General features: G+C 32.0%; 3 protein-coding genes across 4 annotated transcripts; 1 reads left to right on the plus strand and 2 right to left on the minus strand.

Moving 5' to 3' along the window:
- Nucleotides 1-1694: 1694 nt before the first annotated feature.
- On the plus strand, nt 1695-6105 carry LOC118048223 (subtilisin-like protease SBT4.15). The gene is made up of 11 exons (XM_035057819.2): nt 1695-1775; nt 2403-2491; nt 2852-2949; nt 3069-3212; nt 3304-3409; nt 3766-4270; nt 4391-4491; nt 4692-4913; nt 5039-5147; nt 5213-5426; nt 5523-6105. Exons 1-11 carry the CDS (start codon nt 1695-1697, stop codon nt 6068-6070), a joined length of 2217 nt encoding a protein of 738 aa, XP_034913710.1. The 3' UTR covers nt 6071-6105.
- Nucleotides 6106-6622: 517 nt separating this feature from the next.
- On the minus strand, nt 6623-10070 carry LOC118048222 (uncharacterized). Of its 2 annotated transcripts, none has more exons than XM_035057818.2 (6): nt 9620-10070; nt 9084-9236; nt 8930-9007; nt 8429-8494; nt 8127-8192; nt 6623-8000 (listed from the first exon to the last, which is right to left on the minus strand). In XM_035057818.2, exons 1-6 carry the CDS (start codon nt 9833-9835, stop codon nt 7125-7127), a joined length of 1455 nt encoding a protein of 484 aa, XP_034913709.1. In that variant the 5' UTR covers nt 9836-10070; the 3' UTR covers nt 6623-7124. The 2 variants fall into 2 exon arrangements, with proteins under 2 accessions (XP_034913709.1, XP_034913708.1); XM_035057817.2 differs by having other exon boundaries at nt 9084-9239; nt 9620-10068.
- A 2905-nt stretch (nt 10071-12975) lies between these two features.
- On the minus strand, nt 12976-16913 carry LOC118048221 (IQ domain-containing protein IQM3). Its single transcript, XM_035057816.2, has 9 exons — nt 16528-16913; nt 16328-16436; nt 16148-16213; nt 15941-16029; nt 15459-15546; nt 14998-15135; nt 14797-14889; nt 13791-13892; nt 12976-13596 (listed from the first exon to the last, which is right to left on the minus strand). The coding sequence occupies exons 1-9, from the start codon at nt 16788-16790 to the stop codon at nt 13108-13110; spliced, it is 1437 nt and encodes a 478-aa protein (XP_034913707.1). The 5' UTR covers nt 16791-16913; the 3' UTR covers nt 12976-13107.
- Between the last annotated feature and the right edge of the window lie 8304 nt (nt 16914-25217).

Here is a 25217-nt window from a genome sequence, read left to right on the forward strand (position 1 = left end):
GCAAATATGTAAAGAATAAAAAGATTGTGAAATTTTTATCTAAGTGATTTATAAGGTATTTATAGCTCATGAATTTTGTTGTTTTGCTTAAGTATAAAAAGTAATTTTATTTTTATAAATTAATATTTCTGATTATTAGTTGTATTTCATTCAAATGTATTAATAAGATAGATAGGTAAAAGGTCATAAAAAAATTTTGTATATCAAAAGGTATAAGATCCAAAATAAACGGTATTTAGCCGGTAAAAATCCCAAGAAACTTGCTTGAGATCCTGAAAAAACCAAGCCTGAATTGTTGGGCTCAAATTACACTATTGAGCCTGATTGGTGTCTAAAATGAGCCCAGACATGCCTTCAGGGTCCATGAATACTAGGCTCAAGCGTGACACTCTAGCTAATAATCAATTAGGCCAGTCACATTGTATGAGCTACTTTTTTGGCCTTCAAGGATATTTAGCCATTAAAATTTGATTCAAGTTAACAAAATTTTATTATAAAACTACTAACAAATCATAATCCATCAATTTTGAAATCGCAAGCAGGACGCTTACTAATGTGACTGGTCTAACTAAGATATATTATATACATATCTAATATGTTTAGAACGGATATTAGAAATTGACTACTATTGCAGTCTATTGCTTATACATGCTTTTCTTTTATTTTATTTTATTTTCTTTTTTTCCGACGAGCATCAGAAATCAAGATGTGGAGATTTTGAAAAATAATTCTGTTGACAACATTTATGAAATGCATGCTGATAGCATAGTGCTCTCAATTAGTTTACCTTGATCGATGCCTTACAGTGACGTCGCCTTACTTAAACTATATTTTTTTTGTAGAATAGTTTTGCTTAAAATCATGATATATAGTCTTTTTTAACAATAATATTTTTAAATTATACTAAAATTATTTCATTTTTTCTGGCCATTATTACAGATTCAACCACACAATTCTAATAACTTCATATATTTAAATCTAATGTCAAGATTTACATTACGCACACTTTAATTAATTGCCTAATATGGGTAAGGAAACAATTGAAAATTCTTAATATTCATAATAGTTTTTGAAAATTATATAGCATTAAATTATCGGTCATCTTAAGCATCCACGCAAGATGATAATTGCATGCATGCTGCCATTGGAGTCTTGTAAGCTTCCATCATCTTCGATTTCTTCTATAATCACTATTTTATTTTTTTAATTTCTTTGTCCTCAACAATGAATGATGGGTTGACAAGGATGGTAATATCAACAACATTTCTAAGAAGAATAACCTCCCCGGCCCCTTCCTTCTCAACTAATTTTCAATAAAATTAATGTTATTAACAAAAACAATTTTGATTTATAAATTTTAAATTCACATAAGAAAAATGATTTTAAAATATATCACACGTGAAGAAATCAAAATAATTTTAGCAATAAAAGAACTAATTATGCGAGGGACAAGGCTCCTGTCTTGACGAAGAACACAAATGTATAATGACCGAGCGAGTGAAGATCCAAAAGCTAAGCCACCAAACTCTCAAGACTTGCTCCTCCCCAAGGATCTATTCTGCAGGCATTTATTTTGTGCCTGATTAACAGAAATCGATACAGCAAGAGGGTCTGGTGGTCGATGCTCTTCGCTCACAGCCTATTTATAAAGCAAGAAATTCTAACCTTAAAATGAAATTAGTGAGAGAGCTACAATGAAGACAGTGACACAAAATCTCCTCGTGTTTGCGTTAGTAGCCACTGTAGTCCACGCATCCAATGGCGGTGAACGGAAGGTACTTGCTGTCTCGCTCTCTCTAATCTGTTTTTTTTTTTTTATTTAAAAAATATTTTAATAAAATTTAAATGTTTTTTTATTTTAAATTATTATTTTTTAAAATTATTAAATTATTTTGATGTGTTAATATAAAAAATCATTTTTAAAAAATAAAAAATATATTATTTTAACATATTTCTAAAAAAAAACATTTTAAAAAATAACTATTATTATATTCTCAAATTTAAAGTTGGGAGATTTTTTTTTTTTTCATAACTTCTAAATTCAAAGTTCCTTGCATCATTTTAAATTCAAGTTTAAATGGATTTAATTTTTTAAAATATTTCAGTTTAAATTAATTTTTTAACTCTAAATTTGATCAATCTTTAAATTTAAGAGTTGTCATGTGAATGTTTAACAATTCCATGGAGAAATAGAATTAGAAATATTAGGTAGTTGTTAAGAATAAAATTAAAGGATATAATTGGTAAAGAATAGTGGATAAGGATAATAATATAAGAGAGTAAATATTCTTATATTATTAAAATAATTAAATAGATACTTTTAAAAATATTTTTAAAATGTAAAAACAGAAAGTTTGATATTCATTGAAACATTGGCTAATAATTTGCTTTGGGATCATCAGCCGTACATTGTCTACATGGGAGAAGCGCGTGGAGCGGGAATATCAACGTCAGACGAACACCACAACCTGCTTTTGGCTGCTACCGGAGAGTAAGGATCACCATCCTTTTACCCAAAATATAACCTCTTCTCAATTACATGGTTTTTTTTTTTTTTTTTTGGACAATAAACACGAATGCATGCTAAGTTCTTAATTAAAAAAAAAAACATTAACTGCTAAGTTACAAATAAATATAAAAATACAGGGCTATCATAATGCATCATAGCATCCTGAAAAGCAAATATAATTTAACCTTTGTTTTGTACCTAATAATTTCTTCGGCGAAGCGAAGCAGTTTCGAATACTAATGGCTTTAATTTATTATTCAAATACTTTTAACAACAGTACATGCAGAGTAAGACTTTTGGATGAGACAGCATTAAATTTTATGTATTATCGATATCTTTCAGCGAATCTATTGCCAAGAATTCCAAAATATATAGCTACGGAAAGAACATCAATGGTTTTGCAGCTAGGTTGTTGCCTCATGAAGTGAAGAGACTGTCAGGTATACATACATATATATATACTGCTGATCGAGGATATCAATACCTGTCCAAGTGCAATCCAGCTTTAGACACATCTTGTGTTGCCCAAGTTATCTGTAACATTCTACATTTGATGCAGATGAAGATAGTGTCGTGTCAGTGTTTGCAAATACTAGGAACAGACTTCACACCACAAGATCATGGGATTTTCTGGGAATGCCCCAAACAGCGAAGAGGAGACTTGAAATAGAGAGCAATACCATAGTTGGCTTGCTGGATACTGGTGGGTGATTAAATGTTCCTTTATCTGACAAGAAATTAAAAAAAAAGGAGGGGTTTTATTAAAAAGAAATTCTATGCTGCTTTGTGTCCAGGAATTTATGTCGATGCTCCCAGCTTCAACGATGAAGGTTACGGGCCTGTCCCGGCAAAATGGAAGGGAAAATGTGTCAAGGGAGCCAACTTCACGGGCTGCAACAAGTATTTCCTTTCTGTTTTTTCCTGTCAATGATGTCGACCATGAAGAACAAAAATGTGCTAATAACAAAATGAAATGCAACTCTCCTTTGGTGTAGTTGCTGGTTTTAGTTTTTTAAGATCATGGAAAAAACAGAGTTAAGAAAAAACATCAGTCAATCCATCATTAGATCTTAAATTAAGGTTATGATTCAATATAGCTCACGACTTTCTTAAAGCATTTTCTTGTTATTTAATTATCATCTCTCTGAAAAAACATAAGATAAAAGACTAACAACCAGGACTAGTGAAAACAGACAAAACTTAAATCAATTTCCCTCTTGATGATTTTAACTCTGAAACTTTCTAACTTGTGGCAGCAAGGTTATTGGTGCAAGGTATTACAATCTTGAGAACTTTGAGGTAGAAAACCCAAGTCCAGTCGACCTAGACGGACATGGCACCCACACTTCCTCCACCGCTGCCGGGATTGCTGTCAAGGATGCAAGCTTATATGGCATAGCACAAGGAACTGCACGTGGCGGTGTACCATCAGCCCGCATTGCCATGTACAAAGTATGCTGGGGATCTGGTTGCAGTGACATGGATTTGCTAGCTGCATTTGACGATGCCATTTCTGATGGGGTCGACATAATATCAGTTTCAATAGGAGGGGCTTCTAGGAGTTTTTTCCAGGACCCGATTGCCATTGGATCATTCCATTCCATGAAGAAAGGTATATTGACCTCTTGTTCTGCAGGGAATAACGGGCCTTATCCAGGATCAGTTGAAAACGTTGCACCGTGGATCATGACGGTTGCCGCCACGAGCATTGACAGGCAGTTTACAACTGCAGTTAAGCTGGGCAATGGCATGAAAGCCACTGTAAGTTAATCTCTGTGTGTTCGAGTCTTGTCTTTTAATCACTCCGTGAGTGAACGTTTAAGAATCCATTCAGCAGAAAGCTCATAAATGCAGATTCAAATTTGTTCTGATTGATGATAGGGAATTTCAATTAATACATTCTCACCAAAAAAGGAGACATACCCTCTTATCGATGGAGCCCGTGCATCCAACAGTTCAGGAGATCACTACGGAAATATCAGGTACGCGTCCGGGAATATGCTTCGGGGTATGTACCCAAAGCAACTTCAAAACTGAAGCCTTGTTTTACATCCCCTGTTCTTACTTGATTTCTTCACCGTGTTTAAGTCGAAATCCTAGGTGCGTACATGCCATGGTGCTTGTTTCTGGCTTGCATTTTCAATTCCTAACCAGGTGTTTCTGTTTTAAACGATGATGACAGTGCTTGCGATTATGGGACTCTAAGCATGGACAAGGTGAAAGGAAAACTGGTGTACTGCCTAGGGAGCAACGGCCAGGATTACACAATAAAAGAGCTTAAAGGAGCTGGAGTGATCACGTCGCTTGATGCACCAACAGACACAGCCTTCCCCACCGTAATACCTGGAACCAGCGTCCAGCTCAAGGATGGCTACAGGATTGATGTGTACATCAACTCCACCAGGTACTTGGTTTCTGATCATACTCTTGATAGAGCTGCTCCTATTACGATCTGAAAAATATACAAGAGCTTTCACGATATGGTAAACGGTGTTGATCTTTCTGGCGTTTGGGATAAATGAATTGCAGGAACCCTCGCGCTGTTATCTACAAGACGAGAACTACTTACATGAGAGCTCCCTCTGTAGCATCTTTCTCATCAAGAGGACCTCAGTTGATCAACCTCAACATCCTTAAGGTGGGTGAGACCTTACTAGTTTCCTTTATGTTGATTTCCACGTCCTAAAATTCCCAGTTGGACAGCCTGATATTGCAGCACCGGGGCTGGGTATATTAGCTGCCTACTCAAAACTGGCAACAGTGACAGGGGATCCAAATGACAGACGATATTCCCCATTCAACATTATATCGGGAACATCAATGTCTTGCCCACATGCTGCAGCCGCCGCCGCCTATGTTAAGACCTTCCACCCCGACTGGTCACCTGCAGCGATCAAGTCTGCACTCATGACTACAGGTGACAAAACTCTACTCAAACCATATTTCCTAGGAGGAATTGTCGATTGATAGCGTGCTCTAGAGTGATATTCCATGCATCTCTTTTCTGATCCAGCCACGCCTATCAAGATTAAAGACGTAAATGCAGAGTTAGGATCTGGATCAGGGCAAATAAACCCATTGAAGGCGGTGCACCCTGGACTTGTCTATGACATTCCAATGAGTTCGTACATTAGATTCCTTTGCAAGGAAGGCTACAACAGCACAACCATCAGTCTACTACTAGGTGGCAAGAAAAAGTACAGGTGCTCCAACTTCCAGCCTGCTCAAGGCACGGATGGCCTCAACTACCCTTCCATGCATGCCCAGCTCAAGAGTGTCGAATCCAAAATTTCCGCTGTGTTCTACCGCACATTGACTAATGTAGGGTATGGCAATAACTCAGTTTACAAGGCGACTGTAACTTCACCAAAGGATCTATCAATCAAAATTGTACCAAACAGTCTGAAATTCAATCGGCCACACCAAAAGCAATCTTTCAAGGTTTTTGTGGAGGGTGGTTCCATGCAAAACGGGACCCGAATCCTATCAGCTCTACTCGAGTGGAGCGACTCAAAGCACTTTGTTAGGAGCCCCATTATTATCTACAATTCATCGCAATAGGTCCTCTTTATGTACTTTTTTACTCAGATTTGTTGTCTGCTCGTTTTTCTTCATTACCTTTTTAGTATTAATGTTTAAGTTAACTCTCCTATTTTGTCCTGTAAATAAAGATTTCAGTAATTGCAGAGACGCATCAATTCCTTGCATTTTATCCATATTTCTAGCGCACAGCACCATCATCCTCATTTTGTTCATTGCCTTGTAATTGGAAATCAATTTCCAAATCATCTTCCTCAGAGAAAATTGCCACAGCCCACATGTAGCATTGAGTAAACACACAACGCCAAGGGTGGAGCTAGACTAGTTTTTCATAAGAACTAGCTCAGGCATTTCAGACAAACAATGAAAAAGTTACTGTCTCTTGAGAGCATTGGGAAAGAACCCTAATTATCCACAGGAGCCGCTAATTACAAAAGTTTCAGCAGTAAAAAGGGGATCAGAACAGGGTAAGGGATGGACTCATGTTTTTTGGCCATAACAGAGTGTTATAATTAGAAGATGCAAAAGTACCAGCAATCATTCTAGTGAAGATGATCAAGGGCCAACAATAAAAACAGATTTCAAGGCGTTAAGCCTAAACTCTTGGATGCGCTTTCAGAAAAAGATACACCATCTTACAACATGATGTTACAAACCATTAACTAATTTTGAAGTCACTCTGTTCTTGCTGCCCTCTCCATCTCAACCATCAAAATGGCAGCCTCACTTTGCTAAATTATCCATTTCGACAGCAAACTTCCTAAGACAGACAACAGGGAAAAGAAAAGGAAAAAGGTTACATTCTTGAGGTATTGTTGTCTTCTTAATTAGAAGCTTTCATCATGTCGAGCTACTGATGCCAAATAATAGGGCTACTAAAATTTACCCCAAATTCAACACGGCTGACAAATAGAGAGCTTTGGAACCTCAAAACTTGATAGTAGTCCCCAAAGATTTAACAAATAACCGATTAATATGTATTCCCTTCAGAAGTGTTTTTTCCTGCTTCCCAAATCCTTCCAACCAGCTAAAGCTCCTGGAACTGAAAAAAACCATCCAAATCTACGCCAAAGACTCAACAATTCAATCGACATTGGCGGCCATGGAGGTTTTTTAGTTTTGTAAGTTCTTTTCTCCTCCTCCTTGCCTCTGCTGCAGAAGCTGCATCCACCAGCTTCTTGCTCGGGAATTTAAACGGGTCTTGATTCTTTTCTGGTAAAACACACCTTAGTTGACTAGCTTTTGTGCAAATACCATGAGCACCGAAAGCATTCTCTGACTTTTGCCCAGCTTCATTTTTAACAGCTACTGCAGGCGTAACAGAAGTTGGAGGTACAGGAGTAAGAATCATTTCTTTAGGGTGAGTTCCTTCGCACTGACCACCTCCATACAGGGTAAATCCTACTGGCGTCTCATTTAGATCATTGATAACCCTGACTTCTTCTGAGCTAGTAGTTTCTGTTTTAACTATAATGGATAAAGAGGAATGCCGGTTCTCCATAGGTGCAGCAGCTTTTGGAGATGAACTACCACAACATAGATTATTCAACGAAGTCCCGTCTTGTCTGTGTTTAAAGCTAAAAGAAGGCTGAGCATGGAGTCCATTCCCATGATCAGGACCTGGAAAGAACCATGGACAGGAAACTAAATATAAGGGTGTCCTTGGGCCACTGACAATTACAGTGTTTTCTTGTTGCAGCTGTGATGAATCATGTGTTCCATTAGTTGGCACGGGCATGTTTGACGGAATTACAATGGCATTTTCAGTTGTATAATGTGATTGGATAGGATTTGAAGCTTGAATAATAGAAGGCCAGCAATGAGGTGAAAATGCATGTTGGTTATATACAAGCAATGGGCAGTTTGTAGGTGCAGTAGTAGGTATGTCAACAAGGGCTGGCTTGAGGTCTCCAGGAGATGCCTCCATCTCAGCTTTTATTTGCTTAGCCATCTGGAAAGAATGGAAATTACAATAAGAAGATAAATACTTTTCTGTTGTCTTGTTATGATCAACCACAAGATTTGATCCAAGGAGGAAAAACAGGAGAACCAATATGGGGGGTGATCTACAACTCACCTGTGCCTTCAAGTGTTTATTTGTGGTCTCTAAAGACTGATAGTTTTTCAAGGCCAGCTCTTTTTCCTGCACAGAATGAAATTTCGTCAAATATGAAAAGGCTTATATTAGCATAAGATAATGGATTTTTATGCAAGAATAAAAAAAAAAAGCAAAGGACTTGAAAAACTTTGAAACTATTACCAAAATGTTTACACGCAGAATTATTTAGTATCACAAAAAAAAAAAAAAAAAAAAAAAAAAAAAACCTCTTGGTAGGAGATGCTAAAGTTTCTGGAGAAGTAAAAATGCCTAGTGCCTACCTTCTTTAAGTTTTCATTCTCCCATGACAGATCAGCAGCTTTTCTAGTTAACTCCTCGCACAGAGCCTGAAGCAAGAGGGCAAATACAGTAACTGAGAATCAGTATGACTAGACATAAATTAACCACTTCAAAGATTAAGGAGTACAAAACTAAATGTTTAAACAAGTAAAAAGAACATTAAAATAATTAGGCATGCACAGAAAATCTTATAAGTATATAATGGCAAGTTGTTGTTAATTGAACTAGATTTGCTCGAGCAATAGAAGAAAAGGACAATATATGAGTAGTTAATGGCCAATTTAATCGTGGACCTCTCATTTGATCTCTATTACAGTCAAGGGCAGTTTGATTTGACGAGGAAAAACAATCTATAAATATTGGCCTTTGGAACAGATATAAGCTACTAGATATTTTTATAGCCATTCATCATTGAGCAACGCTTAGCTAAAACTCAAACAAAGAAGCAAAAAAATCCACCAAATCAAGCAAACATAACATACCTGTCTACGGCGAATAGTCTGTCGAGCGGACTCTCTGTTTGCCAATATTCTACGCAGTCTTCGTTCTTCCTTCTCAGCCTGTGTGGAAAATTCAGATGGTTATACTGAGGAAGCAGCGAAGCAACATTGCAGTCCAAAAGGAATTCATATTTACCTCAGTTAAATTTAGCCTTGACCTGCCAGTACCATACGATGGGTAACTTGTTGCACAACTAGGACTTGATTTTGGCACATCTGCATCCAGCTCTTGTCTTGCAGGCTTCACTACATTTCTATGTATTGGCTGCTCATCCACAACTGCTCGATCCTGCTATAAACCCAAAAAACATATCTCAATAGTGCTACTGCTTTCGGTGCATCTACTGATACAGAGCAAGCAATGTAGACGCGCGTAACAAATTTAGACCTCAAAAAATTTTGAAAAAAAATGAAAGTGAATTCGGAAAGAATTTCCGGTAAGATTAGCATTAGCATTACTGTTTAGACCGGTGACTTCATTTTAATTCGATGAAACTAAAAATGCATTAATTAATTCGAATGTTAAATATTTTACTATACTCCACTTTTATTTATGTGAAGCTGTGCAGAAATAAAATTGACTTTAAAGAAAATATATACGCTGAAGTATTCTACCATGTAGTTAATAAGAGTTGGAGAGCAGAAAAATAAAAATAAATTTAAAAAACGAACCCGGGGGAGATCGGAATAGGTGGAGACCAAGTCAGACTCAGCCCTGACTCGCTTCCTAGCTCGTTTGCCTTTGCTTCCCCATTCACTGCCGCTGCTCTCTCGCATCGCTAAATGTGCCAAATCAGCCAAAGCCTCCGCCGCCTCGAGCTCCATCCGATCCGCCGCCGACGAAGAACCCGAACTCGAAACCGAACATCTCTCTAAATCCAAATCCATAACCCGGAACCCAAATAGTTATTATTACAGGGAAGAAAGAACAAAAAAAAACCAAGAGCCAAATATCACTCACTCAACACTTCAAGGGAAGGAAAGGTAAGGTTAGTGTGAAAACTTAGAAGTAGAAGAGAGAGGAGAGAGACTATTACTCCTACTACTCTCTACTACTGGTTAGCTTAGCCCACAGATTCTGTGCGTTCGCCACGTGTCATGCCAGCTCGCTGCTCAACATCTTTGGTAACTCGCGCCCATGTATCTCTGCTTGCCAAGTTTTTTTTTAGCCCACGTTGGCTAGCTACACACGCGTGAGCCCTCGCACGTGCGCCCCAACCGGGAGTTTCATTTTGGGTAACAGGCCATAACATACGTGGCAAGGCTTTGGATCTACACGTGGAAATGATAGTGTATCTTTCCACGTGTCCATTTTGCCGCGTCTAGGCGAGCCGGCAATGAATGAAAACTGAGGGAGGAAGGCGGCCATTTTGCATTTACTGTTGTTTAATTTAATAAATAGGACTTGCAGTTGCGGGGTGGGCTTACAGCTGTTGAGTACGAAGATGACACCTGGTTACTTACAGCTGTGAGCTCATTTAGGCTTTGTTTCTGTAATGGAAAGCGTTTTTTAAAAAATAAAAAGAAATTGTTTTTTTGATATGTTTTTAGATAATTTGTTGTTATCATTTAAAAATATTATTTTTTGTATTATTTTAATTTATTTTTAAATAAAAAAAAATTTTAAAATAATCACACGACTACAGTATTAAATAGATTTTTATTCACGTGTCTCGACCTAGACTGCTGGTTGTTGGCGTTAGTTGGGTCCACTTTTTTATTACGGCACTACACTGCTCCGTTTCTTTTCATTTGCAATTTAACTACGTGTCGTCAGGGCAGTAGGTTTGTGAATTCACTAGAATTGAATTGTGTGTACGGAAGTTTCAAAATTACAGTTTGCAATTTACCTACGTGTCGTCAAGGCAGTAAGTTTGTGAATTCACTAGAAGTGAATTGTGTGTACGAATTAGGGTTTATGTTTCAAAATTACATTTTGCTATCTATATCCACAATCCACGTACTTTTTTCCATTATTACTAGTTTGCATGCCGCGTTGGTATAAAAACAATAAAACGTAACTAGCAAGATATTCAGGTATTGAGGAAGTTTTTGATATTCTTATTAAATCTGAAAATATTATTATTTTAAAAAAAAATTCATTTTCATCCATATAATTTTTTATTGCAAAAAAAGATTAATATATTCAATAAATAAAATAGATAAAAAATTATATATTTTAATACATAATAATAAATTAATTGATTTAAATCAAATAATGAGTTAAATAAAGATATATATTAAGATATCTAATATATAAATTTTTATTTTTTAAATCAAATTATAAAAAAACAGTTGTATTAAAAACAAATGTAAGTCATTTTAAATAATAACAATACATATATTTCTCAACTAAAATAAATTTTTTTATTAACATTTCTCTTATGTTATTTTTGTAAACGTAAGGTTTTAAATTAAAATCATTCTTTTTATTAAAAAAATTATATTATTAAATCAAGATTAAAAAATATCAAAATATTATGTCAATATTTGAAGTATGATTGAAAGCTAAAAAAATTATAAATGTGTTAAAATTATGTTCAAAATCTATTTAAAATTTTAAGAAACTAAAAAAAAATAAGTTTTTTAAACAATTTATTATTGGTATTGTTATTTTCATGTTAGATACGTGATAATTGAAAAACAAAATATTAAAATTTAAATATAAATTTATAATATTATTTAAAAATCATGTCAAAACTTAAGAGTAATTGAATCAGTATGTTAATTAAATGGTTAGATAGGTTAACCCAAGTTTTTTGCTAGCTAATTGGGTCGCGGTTGATCTTGATTTTTTATCGGGTCATATTGAGTCAGTTCTCCCTTTATTTTTACCTAACTTGGCATGATTTAAGCTCTAGATCACATGTATCACGAGACAACTTGAAGGGGAGAAGGGGAAGGTTTTAACCAACAGATTATAGTATATATTATGAGATTATTAAATTGATACAAAATGCATAATAATTAAATCATATAATTATATAAAAAAAATCTCATAAAGTTTATTCATGATTTTACTTTCTTGCTATAATTTAATAAATTATACTTTATATCTCGAATCAAACAAAAAATCCAAAAACAAAAATGAAACCTTAGTGGTGGAGACAATTTGGTCTTTTCTAGAAATTCATTAGTCATTAAAAAATTGTTTAGGAGCATATTAGTTTTTTAACAAAAAATTTGCAAGGTAAAATAATAAATTTATTTTTAAAATCAACAAATTCTTGTCATTTAGTCATTTCAAAAACTTTAAACTATTAAATACTTATCTACCTCTAATGTAAAAAACAAAATTAGAGATGTTGACCAAGGATTTTTTTCATTTATCGTTTTTTAGAAAAAAGTAAAAATATATTTTTATACTTGAAAATAGTTTTTTAAGAAACAAAGCGAGGGGAAATTTGTGTCCTTCCACATTTTGTGACTCTTAGGTTTATAGAAGGGATTTTGATATTTTTTTTTAAGTTAGAAAATTATTTTTTTATTTGAAAAAGTTATTAGCACATGCTCATCAACAGTGGATGATGTTTGTGTCTTTTAAATAGTGCGTGTGACGGCAATCTAAAAACACTAAAAAATTTAATTCCAAACAAAAAAAAAATTAAATTTTGAACAAACAGCACGTTTTAGCCGCGCACGCAACTTAATTCATTAGCTTCACCCGTTCTAGTTTTTAGCGCAAGCTTATATATTAGATTTGATTGTTCCCGCCATCACCAACCATTCATCGCAAATCCAAATCCCATAAAAGATGACAATTTTATAGATGAAACTCTGGTAAAGGAAGGTGAGCGGAGGCCTTTCGGTAACCGGGACTACGAGCGTGGAATGAAAAGGTTCTCAAGGACACCGGAGAAATTGCGAGAAGAACATGAATATTGAGATGATGACTTGGCTTGACTGAGGTTTAAACGCCTTTTGGTTTCCTGGGAAGCATAATTGAAGCTAAGACACTTGGACCGAGTCGATTGGCTCGGACACGCGTGTTGTGTTCCTATAAAATGTAAAGTTTCCATGGTAGTGGATTGATGAAAAACCCAGATTAATGATCATGAACTGGAACGCATTTAGATCCAAATACAATATCATTTGCATTTTATTTTTTGTCATTAGCAGTCACTAGACAATCCACTAGGCAAATGACAGTAGAGCGAGGGCTAGTGAGAGGTCCCATCACCGCCTGGCAAATCTTGTGTGGGTTGAGCTGCGGGTGATGCCAGACCAGAAGTGCGCCAGCAAGTGGGGGCGCGTGGAGTTCGTGGAGATAGATTGACAAACTCCAAGGCCTGTACTCTAACCTCTAACGGGTAGTCAGCAACACACCCGATTCTTGGGCCAGCACCTGTTGACCACTTGAGAGAAATCTGATGCCCTAATTGGTATGATTTTGCTGCCTTCTTAGAATTGATTCTTTGCAGTATAGCCGTCTTGGGCACCTCAGCTCTCGGGCTCTGAAGGCCACCGGATAAGGTCCTTTTGTATTCACCTTTCTTCTCTGCTTGTTCAACTTCTGGCAATTCGGAGATTGGATCCTCCTTTATTTTGAGTTTAGGAGGCTCCAGGCTCCTTATAAGGTCAATCATCCTCCCACTTCCATTGTATTTGCCATCGTCATAGGTGTCAGAATCTTCACTAGCCTTGTTTATCTGGAGCAAGAGGTAATTGAATTTGTGCCATGAATAACCGGGCCACTAACAGAAACCAAAAACAATACTAGCAGACAAAATTCAAAAGGCTACATTCCCATGGCAAAGATGATCACAAGGATCATGACCAAATCACCTTTACAAGGACTTTTAAGTTGAATGCTTTTTAGAGTACACAAGACAAATGTAATTACCTGGACTTCATCAAGATTGACTCCATTATCGTTGAGAAAGGATAAAAAGCTTTTGAAGCTCTCTTCTGATGGTCGGTAGTGTCCACTATATGGAGAAATGGACTGCAATGTCAAAATCAATTATTCATCAATAAAAATAGTTAATCAGTAACATGACACATATTGAAACCCTTTACTGAAACTTAGGTTGTGGTTGCGAACAGAACACCAGTACACATATGTAAACAAGTACGTAGAAGATGATGGCAAAGGAAAAACGATCCAGTATCCATATAGGGCCTACAGGTATCCCCATCAAATACAAATTCCAATGACTTACACACCATATTGAATTAATTAATTCATCTGACCACGATTTTAAAAAAGTTATAGAATTTTCATCACTTATTGATTTTCTACAGTGATTTCTTTTCTGTTGATGGTCAAATGAATGTCCATTTAGTACAAGTTCCTCCAGTTTGAGGTGCAGCCTGTAAAGAAAGAGACTGTTGATGTGCACAGCGTGAGCACACAACACAAGAACAGATGTTTAAACGCATGTGTATTCCCTCATAGCTTGAGGCCAACCAATATCAAAAGAAAATGGATGCCCCGCAAATGTCCAATATGCAGAAATTTAAAAGAACACAAAAGCACTACAAATCAGCCATGAGCCAATTTCGAAAGAAAAACACTACGGCTGGCAAAACACTAAGGAAGTCTGCATGACCTTTTTCAGATTATTTCTTAGGAGACATTAAGTGGCGAAAGGTTGGATTTGGTTGTACCTCTAGTGTGGACGAATCCTAATCTCTTGGAGATGAATTTTGGAACTTGGTCAGATAAAATACATGGATGGATGGCTACATAACATGTCTTCGGCAGGGACTCTTAAAAGTAGAAAAGAATACCAATTTCATGTTATACAATTACTTTATACACAAACACACAAGTTTTGAAGGAACATTCAATACCAAAAGTGCCACTATGACCAATTTTACAGTCAACGATGCCTTCCAATCCATACCTTAAGAATACCATGCTCTGCCATCAGCCTTCCAGCAGATACCGTAGCACCCCCAGCCAGGAAACTTGAATGATGGAACGTTCCCTTCCTTTTCTGCAAGGAACCAATGACGCATCAACTTTTCTTTTCTAGAATTAAGTAGGAGCACTGCAATTATGGGAGAATTATAACAAAGCTTGCTCCTATCGATGAAACTCTTACCTCACCAGCATATAGTCTCTTAGAGGTGCTCATAACAAAGATCCACTTTGCCCCTGGAGTTGTATCAAGGAGATCTCCAGTTTGTTTGTGAATGATTTTGCCTTCAGAAATGATATACTCATAATGTTCTCTCTCTTGCTGGTTCAAAATCAAGTAGAAAATAGAAGGCAGCATGTTAGAACCGCACTCCTCGATATTACTATAGAATTTCTGTTCCAAGCAATAACTAATATGCAGATTGTTTGGAACCAAATCACATGTTAAATTGAATTCAATTCATATATAGATTTGAATTCAATTCATTAACCTGTTAAAATTCTTATGTTTGGAATAAAATACCATACCACAGAATTGAATTCAATTTTACTGTTTGGAATATCTATGGAAATGAATTGAATTTGCAATACTGACTATTTTGCTCTTAATGATAAGTGTGTAGTGGTTGAGTATGGGCGCCATACCGGTCCAAGATACTTGATGCATTGTTCTCGAAGCTTCGACTTTGGGCATTGTTTGAGATCAAGCTCTTTTCCATCTCCTACGTCCAACCTAAATAGAGTACATTTGTAAACACGTTTAGCTATCAAATAAAGTTTCTACAACTATTAACACTAGTCACATATTGACATTGTTATGCCTCTAAAACTACTAAGATAAAAACAAAATAAAATACTCCTACATTTAGGAAGAAGATGGGTATGAATTAATGTTCTATGAAATTTTGGGCACTGTCTGATTTTCACTCTATGGCTAAATCTAAATAAGAAAATTATCAATGAAAGGAGTGGAATTAATTAATTAATTAATTAAAATAGCATGCAAATCCAATAGGAATAAACTTTTGAAATTGAAAATTCATTTTTTACTACAAAAAGGAAATTATATAAATAAAAAAAACCCTGAAAAATCACATAGCTAGAGGTGAAAAGCAAAATAGGGTTACCAGTAAAAGAACGGCTGACCAGAATCTGCCTTACACCATTCCTCATAATACAAATGCAAGACGTGCCCATATCGATGCCTTGGATCAATCTAATTATATCATAATATTAAATATTGTCAGCAAATTGAGAAAAAGAAAGAAAGAAGAACAGAATATCAGGTGTTCCCATATGAGAATATTATTAAGAGAAGAAAACGATATAATTACAGCTTCAATCCAATGTTGAAAAGCCAATTTTTGTGCTTTAACGTCCATGGCTAAACCCTTTCCCACCTGTCAAAGAAATAGTCGAAATATGATGTTAGAAAGAAAAAAGCAACAAAAAACAAAAGGCATCTAATTATTTAATAAAAATAAAAATAAACGAGCAGAGATGAAGGAAGAGACCCTAGAAGCATTCAAGCTAATACGGTTCCACCTCGAAGCCGCACTTTCTTGCATATTGAAGAAGGAAATGGTCCTATGATTCAGTCTAGCATAGTCTATAGCTTGCCACCTTTTAAAATTCATCAAACATTAATTAATTAAAATAAAATAAAATCTAGAGAAATTTTGATTTTTGAAGCACCAACAACAAAATTACTTGCCAGAGTTCTTCGGCGACGACTGCGGAGTCCGCTAACCTGCGCCGGGTGCGATAACCCCTGTAGACCTTCTGCAACTTGACAGCAGCAGCACTGTCCAAGCACGCGCCTCCAACTGGAGCTTCCGTATCACAGGAATTGGTGACCTGGGCTTCCTCACTCAGCATTTCGAACCCCGGTGATTCATGAGTACGGAGATCGTGAGAAATGTCATTTCCATCAAGGGAGTAGGAGAAATGAGAGAGAGTTTGACTTTCAACCTCCATAGAGCAGTTTTGTGGAAATGAAAACGGAATAATACTATCCTCTGCAGAAAGAATCTCACTCTCTCGCACTTGTGTTGGTCTCTTCCCTTCGTCTTCACAGATGCTTACAGGCTTATTGTGCGGTTTTATATAGACAATTAGATATACACAAAAAAATAATAATGATACGACACCAAGACCAGGACTTTTTACCTTCGCTCTCACACAACCAATGAAATGTTATCATAGCAAAAAAGCTACTTTATTCTTAAAATCTTATAATTTTACTACTGTGAATATGTATCTGATATATCAAATCAAATTAAAACTTAAAAATTAATTTAATTAATTAAATTTGATAAAATTGGATTGATTTTATGAGTTTAAAAAAATATAAAATTATATATTCTAGTAATCTTTACCTTAATATTTTTATTGTTTTAAATTTATATATTACAAAATTAGTGCAATTTGATAATCAAAGACTTGATTTTAACTATAATTATTATAATTTTTTAACAATACAAGTTATTTGTGGATTTTATTTTTGTAAAAATAAAATATATATTTATTCTTCACAAATTCTTGTGTAAATTATTAATATATCAATTGATATATTAATCTGTTTTAGCTAGCAAATATATAGAATAAGAGTTGTCAATTGACATGCTTGATTTTTGAAGTAATTAATGTTAAATGATCTATTAAAATTTGAAAGGATTCATTTCTTGTAAATGACGAAGTAAATAGGTCGATTTATCCAAGAATTAGAGGAATCATTGTAAATAAAAATAAAGGTATTTGAATTTTTTCTATTGTTTATTTTATTTTTATTTTAATTGTGTTATATTGTTAACTACTACTTGATTGAAATTGTTAATATATAATTAGTTAAAATATTTTACTTACAATTTTACGATTCAAGTTTATATTATATATTTCGTATTGTGTCAAAAAAGTATTTTTGACATTCTTTATTGTAGCAGTTAAAATATTATTATATTCAAAGGAGAATCAAAATACAAGTTTGATTTTTACGAAATGCACTTGTTAAAAGGAATAATTATAAATCCTAAATGAGATTAGTCTTGTTATATAAAATTGTGAAGATATCCGGGTTAGCACAAAAAAAAAAACTCTAACATAAAAAATTTAACAAAAACAAAATTAATTATTTACAAAATTATTATTATTTTTTATTTAATAACTAAAAAAACCTATGTTTAAAGCTTCTACACTTGCTATTTTTTAGAAAATTACTGAACTTTAGGAGACCTGTATTTTTTATCCTCACTCCAAAACAAAAAAAATAACAAAAAAAATTAATTATTTATAAAATTATAATTATTTTTTTATTTAATAGCTAAAAAGCCTGTGTTAGTTTAAAATAATAAAAATACATGAAATTACCGTTGCAAATTTTTCTTTTAAAATAGAAGCTTTATTACAATCAAACATGTTTTTAAGTAAAAATTACAAAATTAGGTTTCTATAAATAAGTAACCCATGGGATACAATTTGAATTTTTTTTAGGATTTCCAATAAAATCTAAATAATTACGTTCCATGATTGTTTTAAAAAAGTTAATATAAGTGTTTAAGTTTAATTAAACATGCTTGAAGAAAAGTTAAAAAAAAAAAAATAGAGTCCTATAAACAATATTCCGTGACCTTTAAATTATGATTTTTTATATAAGGTGTTTAGAAAACAAGACTAATTGCTTTCACACCACCGTTGTGTTTTTTTTTTTCAATTTGAGTTTGGAAAGAGGAGAAATTGATTTCTTAATAAGAGATATTGTTACTCAATTACATAGAGAATAAATATATTGTCTGGTTAAATTTTTTATATATAGAGAGAGAGATTTGTTCATTTTATTAGATATGAAAATTCTTGTTCATTTAAGATATAAATTGTAATTTTTTAAAGTATAGTGAGCAAGTGAGTTATCGACTAAATTATAGAATGTAAAATGTAATTTTTAAAAATATATATATTTTAAGACAAAAAAAAAAAGAAGAAGAAGATGTGATGGTGTTGTCAATGTATTTTTTAGTATAAAAAAGTCTGTAACCATTAAAAGAAAATGTAATATTTTATTTAATAAAATAAATATAGAATTACATGTAACTATAAATATTTAAAAATACCAATGTTAACTAAAAATCAAGTCAAAAAAATGCGAGATAAATGTAGGTTATAAAATTTAATCTCATGTCATGGGGATTCCTTTAAATTCTTATTTAATTATATTATAATTAAATATAATTTTTTTTTAAAAGTAATAATTTGAATTTGATTTGAACAAAAGGACATGTTAGTATAATTCTTACCTTTTTTTTCAATTTTATAATGAAGAAATATAGCATTTTGTCCTATTTTCTCAATTTAATAAAAGTCAAAAGAAACAGGAGGGTGCAAATTAACAGTAAAACGAATATTGGTCATCAATGCTTTCACAATGAATTCAGCACTCCTTTTTAGATTTTTCTTTAACATAGCTGATTGTTAGGTAAATTATCTTCAATGCATGTGTTTTCGGCAAATTTGATTTTACATTTTAAAAATATTTATGAAAAAAATTATTATTATTTTATTTATTTTAAATTAATATTTTTTTAGATATTTTTAAATTATTTTGATGTGTCGATATCAAAAATTAATTTTAAAAAAATAAAAAAATATTATTAAATATATTTTTAAATAAAAAATATTTTCAAAAAAAACAACCATACACTACCAAACTAACAAGCTATTCAACCTAATCAGAACATAGTCCTCTCCTGTTTGTAGGCTGACAAACAGTCCTGTAGCTGACTCTTTTTAACCATTATTTTATTAAAACATCTTGATTTTTCTCCAAATCTCCTACTATGATGTTTTTTTTTTCTTCTAAGAAATTAAATTGTCAAAGTTACTATTGAAAGCTGGAAAAAAAATGGCAAAAAATATTAATATTCATTTTGATAGCAACCTTTTTATTTCTTTTGCATTTTGAAAACTATTAACAGATCCTTGTCTTGCCTTCCAATCCATTTCTCTTCTCTCCCGTCTCTCTCTGTTTTTTTTTTTTTTACGTGTAATGACACCTTGAAATTAGAATTAGTACTAATCTCCTCTTATACGACTCCCAATATAATTATATCACTGGAAAAGCACGCGGGAGAAGAAAAAAGAAAAGAAAAGAAAACAAAAACCACTGAGACAGTGATGAAGACACAGACACAGCCAATGATGAGATAATATATCGTGAAAAGAATAAATGGACTGTCGAGAATCTCTATTAAAAAAATCCCCAAAACATCCACAAATTAGGCATTTTGATTCAACGCCAAAAAGAAAGAAAACTAGACACGATTTCTAAGCACACGTGTTCTTTATGGTTCATGCTTTCTTTCTTGTCTCCTCCCTCCTTCGCAAACGAAGGGAGCAGGAAGAGGGGAGAAAATTGAATTTATGCGTCCTTAAACAGTAGGCAGCTATCCCCTTCCTCTCTTCCCTCACCTCCATTGTTTTTTCTTCAAATTTAGGGCCAAAAATGTTACAATTCGGGGGTTGGAATGGCATTATAAGTAGACGAACGATGCTAGGTTTTAGATAGTTTGGAATAATAATAATAATCATTATTTTTTAAACATTTTTTTTTGTTGGAGATATATTAAAATGATTTTTTTATTTTTTTTTAAATTTATTTTTGATATCAATACATCAAAATAATTTAAAAATACAAAAAAAATATAAACTTTAAAGCAAAAATAAAATTTTTAAATTTTTAAAAACTTTGGTTAAAACACACATAAATCCAAGTATAATTACATTAGATATGAGGAGCATATGAATTTTAATGAAAAAAGGTAATATAAAATAGAGGAGTTATCGCAAACCTAAAATAATTAAATGAATAAAAATTTGGACTTTATTTGTTTTTAATGCGTTGATCTCGTAGATAAATTTGTTTTAAAAAATATAATTATAATATTTTTTAAAATATTTAAAAATATATATATATAACCATTAAAAAAAAACCAATTAATTGATGTTCATCCGGATTTGCGGTAGTTTGTCTTTGTCGGCTTATTTTGGCTGAAAGGTTAGCAAGATACTCCTGCTCGAAAATTGATGGTACGTGAGCACGTAAACGATACAAGATTTGCCATTTTCTATTGAAAAAGTCCGTCAATGAGAAGGACGTCATCCAACCATTCATGTATCACAATAAACGATTAAAATACAAAGCCAGTCTCGTTCAAATTTGGGAGCTGATCACCGTCAAGCTCTGACGTTTACCATCCTTTTTTATTGCGACTAGTGCCTTGCACATCAATATCAATATCAATAAATATAAATATAAAAATATTATAATTAATTTTAACAATATAAAAAGATTCAAGTCTTACCCGTTATTCCACCTAACGACAATGACAGTAATTTAACTGTGTATTTATAGTTGGAAAGACGAAAATATCTTTATTTTTAAAAGAATTTTTATGACACGAGAGACAAAATCGTAATTTTACTGTCATAACTCACAATATATATAAATCTAGATCTACATTAAATAAATAAAAACATTTAACCCCTTTCCTTTTAGTTTATTTGTTATAGAAAAAAGGGATTGGCTTGATTTTAAAAATTATATTATCATTTTGGTATCTTTGTTAATTGAATACAACTACTAATAATTAGTTTCTACGAATAAGAAGTTAATATAATTAATAATAATTAGTTTTATAAGAAAATAGGTATCAAGATTCTTATCCTAGTCATCATGAAGTTAATAAAATATCAAGTTTGCAACTCTATATATATAGTTATGGATATAGTGGACCGTCGATTTTGTTTTCTGTTTTTTTTTTTTCTTTTTTATCAGCATTTAAAGGAATTTATTTTGTCTATATACATGTTGTATCCATGTAAAAAACATGTCAGGAAAAAATGAATTTAAATTGACTATGGTTTCAGAATATTTATGGCGTTGAAACTTGAAAATACTTTTAATGCGATACATGCTTCTTTATGGTGATGAGTGGGAACGAATCACTCCACTTCCCGCCAAGTCAACGTCGCTGACGCCATGGTTTCAACCTTTATTATTATAGCCTCTGCTATTTTATTTACTCGCCAAAAAATCTTGGTCGGTGACAATTCAAATATCTGTAGTTGGTCGGGGGCAGTCTGGCAAGCCAAGCTAGCAACATGCACTGTCAGTCTTTCTTCAATGTTTGCTCACCTAAAGCGTCCATGTCGTCGGTGGCGTGGCCACGTGATGTTATTTTTTTTTTTCACACTTGTGTATTTAAAATTATATTTTCTTAATTATAATTACTATTTATATTTCATTTCTTTCTATTTATTATTGTTATCGATTGCAGTTAGATAATTACCTAAATGTCTAAAACATCAATGGTTTTTGATATGGTGCTGCTTCACTATTCATATATGAATAGTTGGACTCTTTATTCTTTTGTTTTTTTTTTGTTTTTTAATTTCTTTTTTTTTAATTCAGCCCCTCTCTAATCTAATTGGATGAAATTAATCTTGAAATTATAGTAGACCTGTAAAATTATTTGGTTATCATGATCCCAACAAACCAAATAATCAAGTTTAATGTTAAAATATTATATTCAATGAAAGTGTTTGAAGGTGGTGGTGGTTTTGGGTGCTCGTCTTATCAGAAATAATACATATCATCCCCTTAATTAAAAAAAAGAAGAAGCAAGGCTGGGTTTGTGGATTTGGCTCTTTTTGTCTTTTTCTTTTTTCATTTGGGTTTATTTTTTAGCACTTAAAAAAATTATCAAGCTGATTTACTTATTATTCAATTTTGACATGTTATTTAAATAATATTATAAGTTTTTATTTAAATTTTAATAATATATTTTTCAATTATTATGTATGTAAAACAAAAATAATAATATTAATAATAAGTCATTTTAAAAATCTATTTAGGAATTAAAAAAATGAAAATAAGAATTATTTTACCAAATTTATGATTTTTTTAGCTTTCAATCATGTATAAAATATGAAAATATTATTTTGATATTTTCTTAACTTGTTAATAGTGTTTTTGACAGAAATAATGATTTCAGTTAAAAACCTTGCATTCTGAGATAAATAAGAGATACTTTTATAAAAAAAATTGATTTTACACTTGAGAGATTTATGTTTTATGCTTATTTAAAATAATTTACATTTTTAACAACAAAAAAATTGTTCTATGAGTAGATAAAAATAATTTGAAAAATTATAGACAATATAAGATCAAATATCCTAACATGCATCTTTATCTTAGCTTTTTTAACTTAACCTTTTGTTTAAATCAACATATTTATTATTATTTATTGACATATAAAATTCTTCATTTATTTTATTAAACACATGTATGAACCTTTTATTTTATAATGAAAAACTATCTTGATGGAAAAAATGTTTTCAAAACAACTATATTTTCAAATTTAATAATAATGCCAAATAATTTTTCGAGACTGGACATTTGTTTTACGTATAAATACATTTTGGTCATCCTATAACATAGCGTATATGTGCAAACTATTAACTAACTAAATTTTCTATTGAAAAGAACTAAATATAACTATCTTTTAAATTTATATCTTTTGTATATTTTTGTAAAGAAGATGATTGATTTTCATTTATTTATTATGATTATTTCATAACTTGGGTTATAATTTTAACACGTTAACTTAGGTTATCTCAAATCAATCTAATATGTTGTTATTTTAATATTAAAAAAATATATAATTTTAAAAAAAAATTTAGTCAAATATTATTTTCACGGGTTGTATAGGTTGTTTTTTTTATTAATAAAGTCAATTGGGTTATATCAAGTAAACCCTCATGCGTTTAATTTTTTTCTGGTTGGAAAAAAAATATTAGCAACATTTAAATATTTTTTTTACATTTAAGAAAAAGATAATTTGACTCACAGTAATTATTAGTACTAGTTGTATTAACTTCCCCTTTTTTATATATAACTTATTATTAGTTGTATTTCCTTTTCTATATTGAGCATATTACCTTTTCTAACTAATGACAAATAATTATTAAAAAAAAAACTAAAACTTAATGTTTTATTGTGCAGTGTGAGAGGATTTGTTGTGGATTTGCACAATATTTCATTTTTTTAAAAAAAAAATTTAGCATTTTTTGTTTTGTTCCATAGTTTTATTTTTTCAATTTCGTTGATAAATGTTGCTTTTACTAGGAAATTATTTTGATAGTTTATTTTAATTAACTTGATATATAATTCTTGTTGTCTCAAAAAAAAAAATTACAATGCTAAGTTGATGCTCAATTTTAAAAAAATAACATTTATTTTATTGTTTACAAATAACTAAAACTTTGGGGGCTAAATTGAAAACTCAAACAAAAAATGGCCTTATTTTTTTTTTAAAAAGGCACTTGTTGTAATAACCTAATTGTAGGTTCCAAAAAATTTATGTAGTAGTAGTAGTAATAAATAAATAAATAAATGTATATTAAGATCATAGATGGATAAAATATTTGAAAATGAAAAAAATAGGCTGTAAAAAAGACTTAATTGACACAAATTTTAGTTTGCAAGTCAATTTGGCCAAAATTAAAAGAATTAATTAAGTTCAAGGACTTAAAAACTTTTAATGGGTTTAAATGACATAATCAGGGGCTTAAATGAAGAAAAATTAAGTTTGAAAGTCAATTAGACAAAAATTAAAAAAAAAATTAAGTTGAAGGACTTAATCAAGCTTTTAATGAGCTTAATTGACTTAATTGCAAATAACAAAAGGTTTGGAGGCCAATTAGAGATTTGGTTGTAAAAATTCAAACCCAAAGATCAAAGAGCAAAAGATACAAATGATGAAAATAAAAGCATCGGACAAGAATGAAAACTTTCAAAAACCCTAATTAAAACTATGTCTATGAATTAAGTTATAATTTTAACTGGACTCTGATTGATTCAAGTCGATCTAATATATATATATATATATATATATATATATGCTTTTTTTAATTTTTTTTCTAAAATTAAATAAAATTTTAACTAGATTGCATTCAGATTAACTCTTATTTTATTTGATTTGAATGGCTAGATAACGGGGCCTAATTTGGGGCCTCCAGGTCGCCCATAAGCCGAGATAAGTTTGGTAACTAAAAAGTGTATATATATATATATATATATATATATATATATATATATATATATATATATATATATATATATATATATATATATATAATTTGAAATAAGTATAAGAAAGTATCTCTCAATTTAAAGCCATTTTATCTTATTAATGCGGTAAATGTATTGAAAAAACATAAGAATAATATATTGGTCCTTTCAAAAAGAAGCTCCGTCGCTCTCCTAGTTGCTAAAGAATCCGGAGCTCTATACGCAGCTCTTTCCTCTTTACTACTCCACTGTGTTGATGCAACGAACTCTTTCTATTCCAC

Source organism: Populus alba, chromosome 6 (assembly GCF_005239225.2).
Source record: "Populus alba chromosome 6, ASM523922v2, whole genome shotgun sequence".
Classification (NCBI taxonomy): domain Eukaryota; kingdom Viridiplantae; phylum Streptophyta; class Magnoliopsida; order Malpighiales; family Salicaceae; genus Populus; species Populus alba.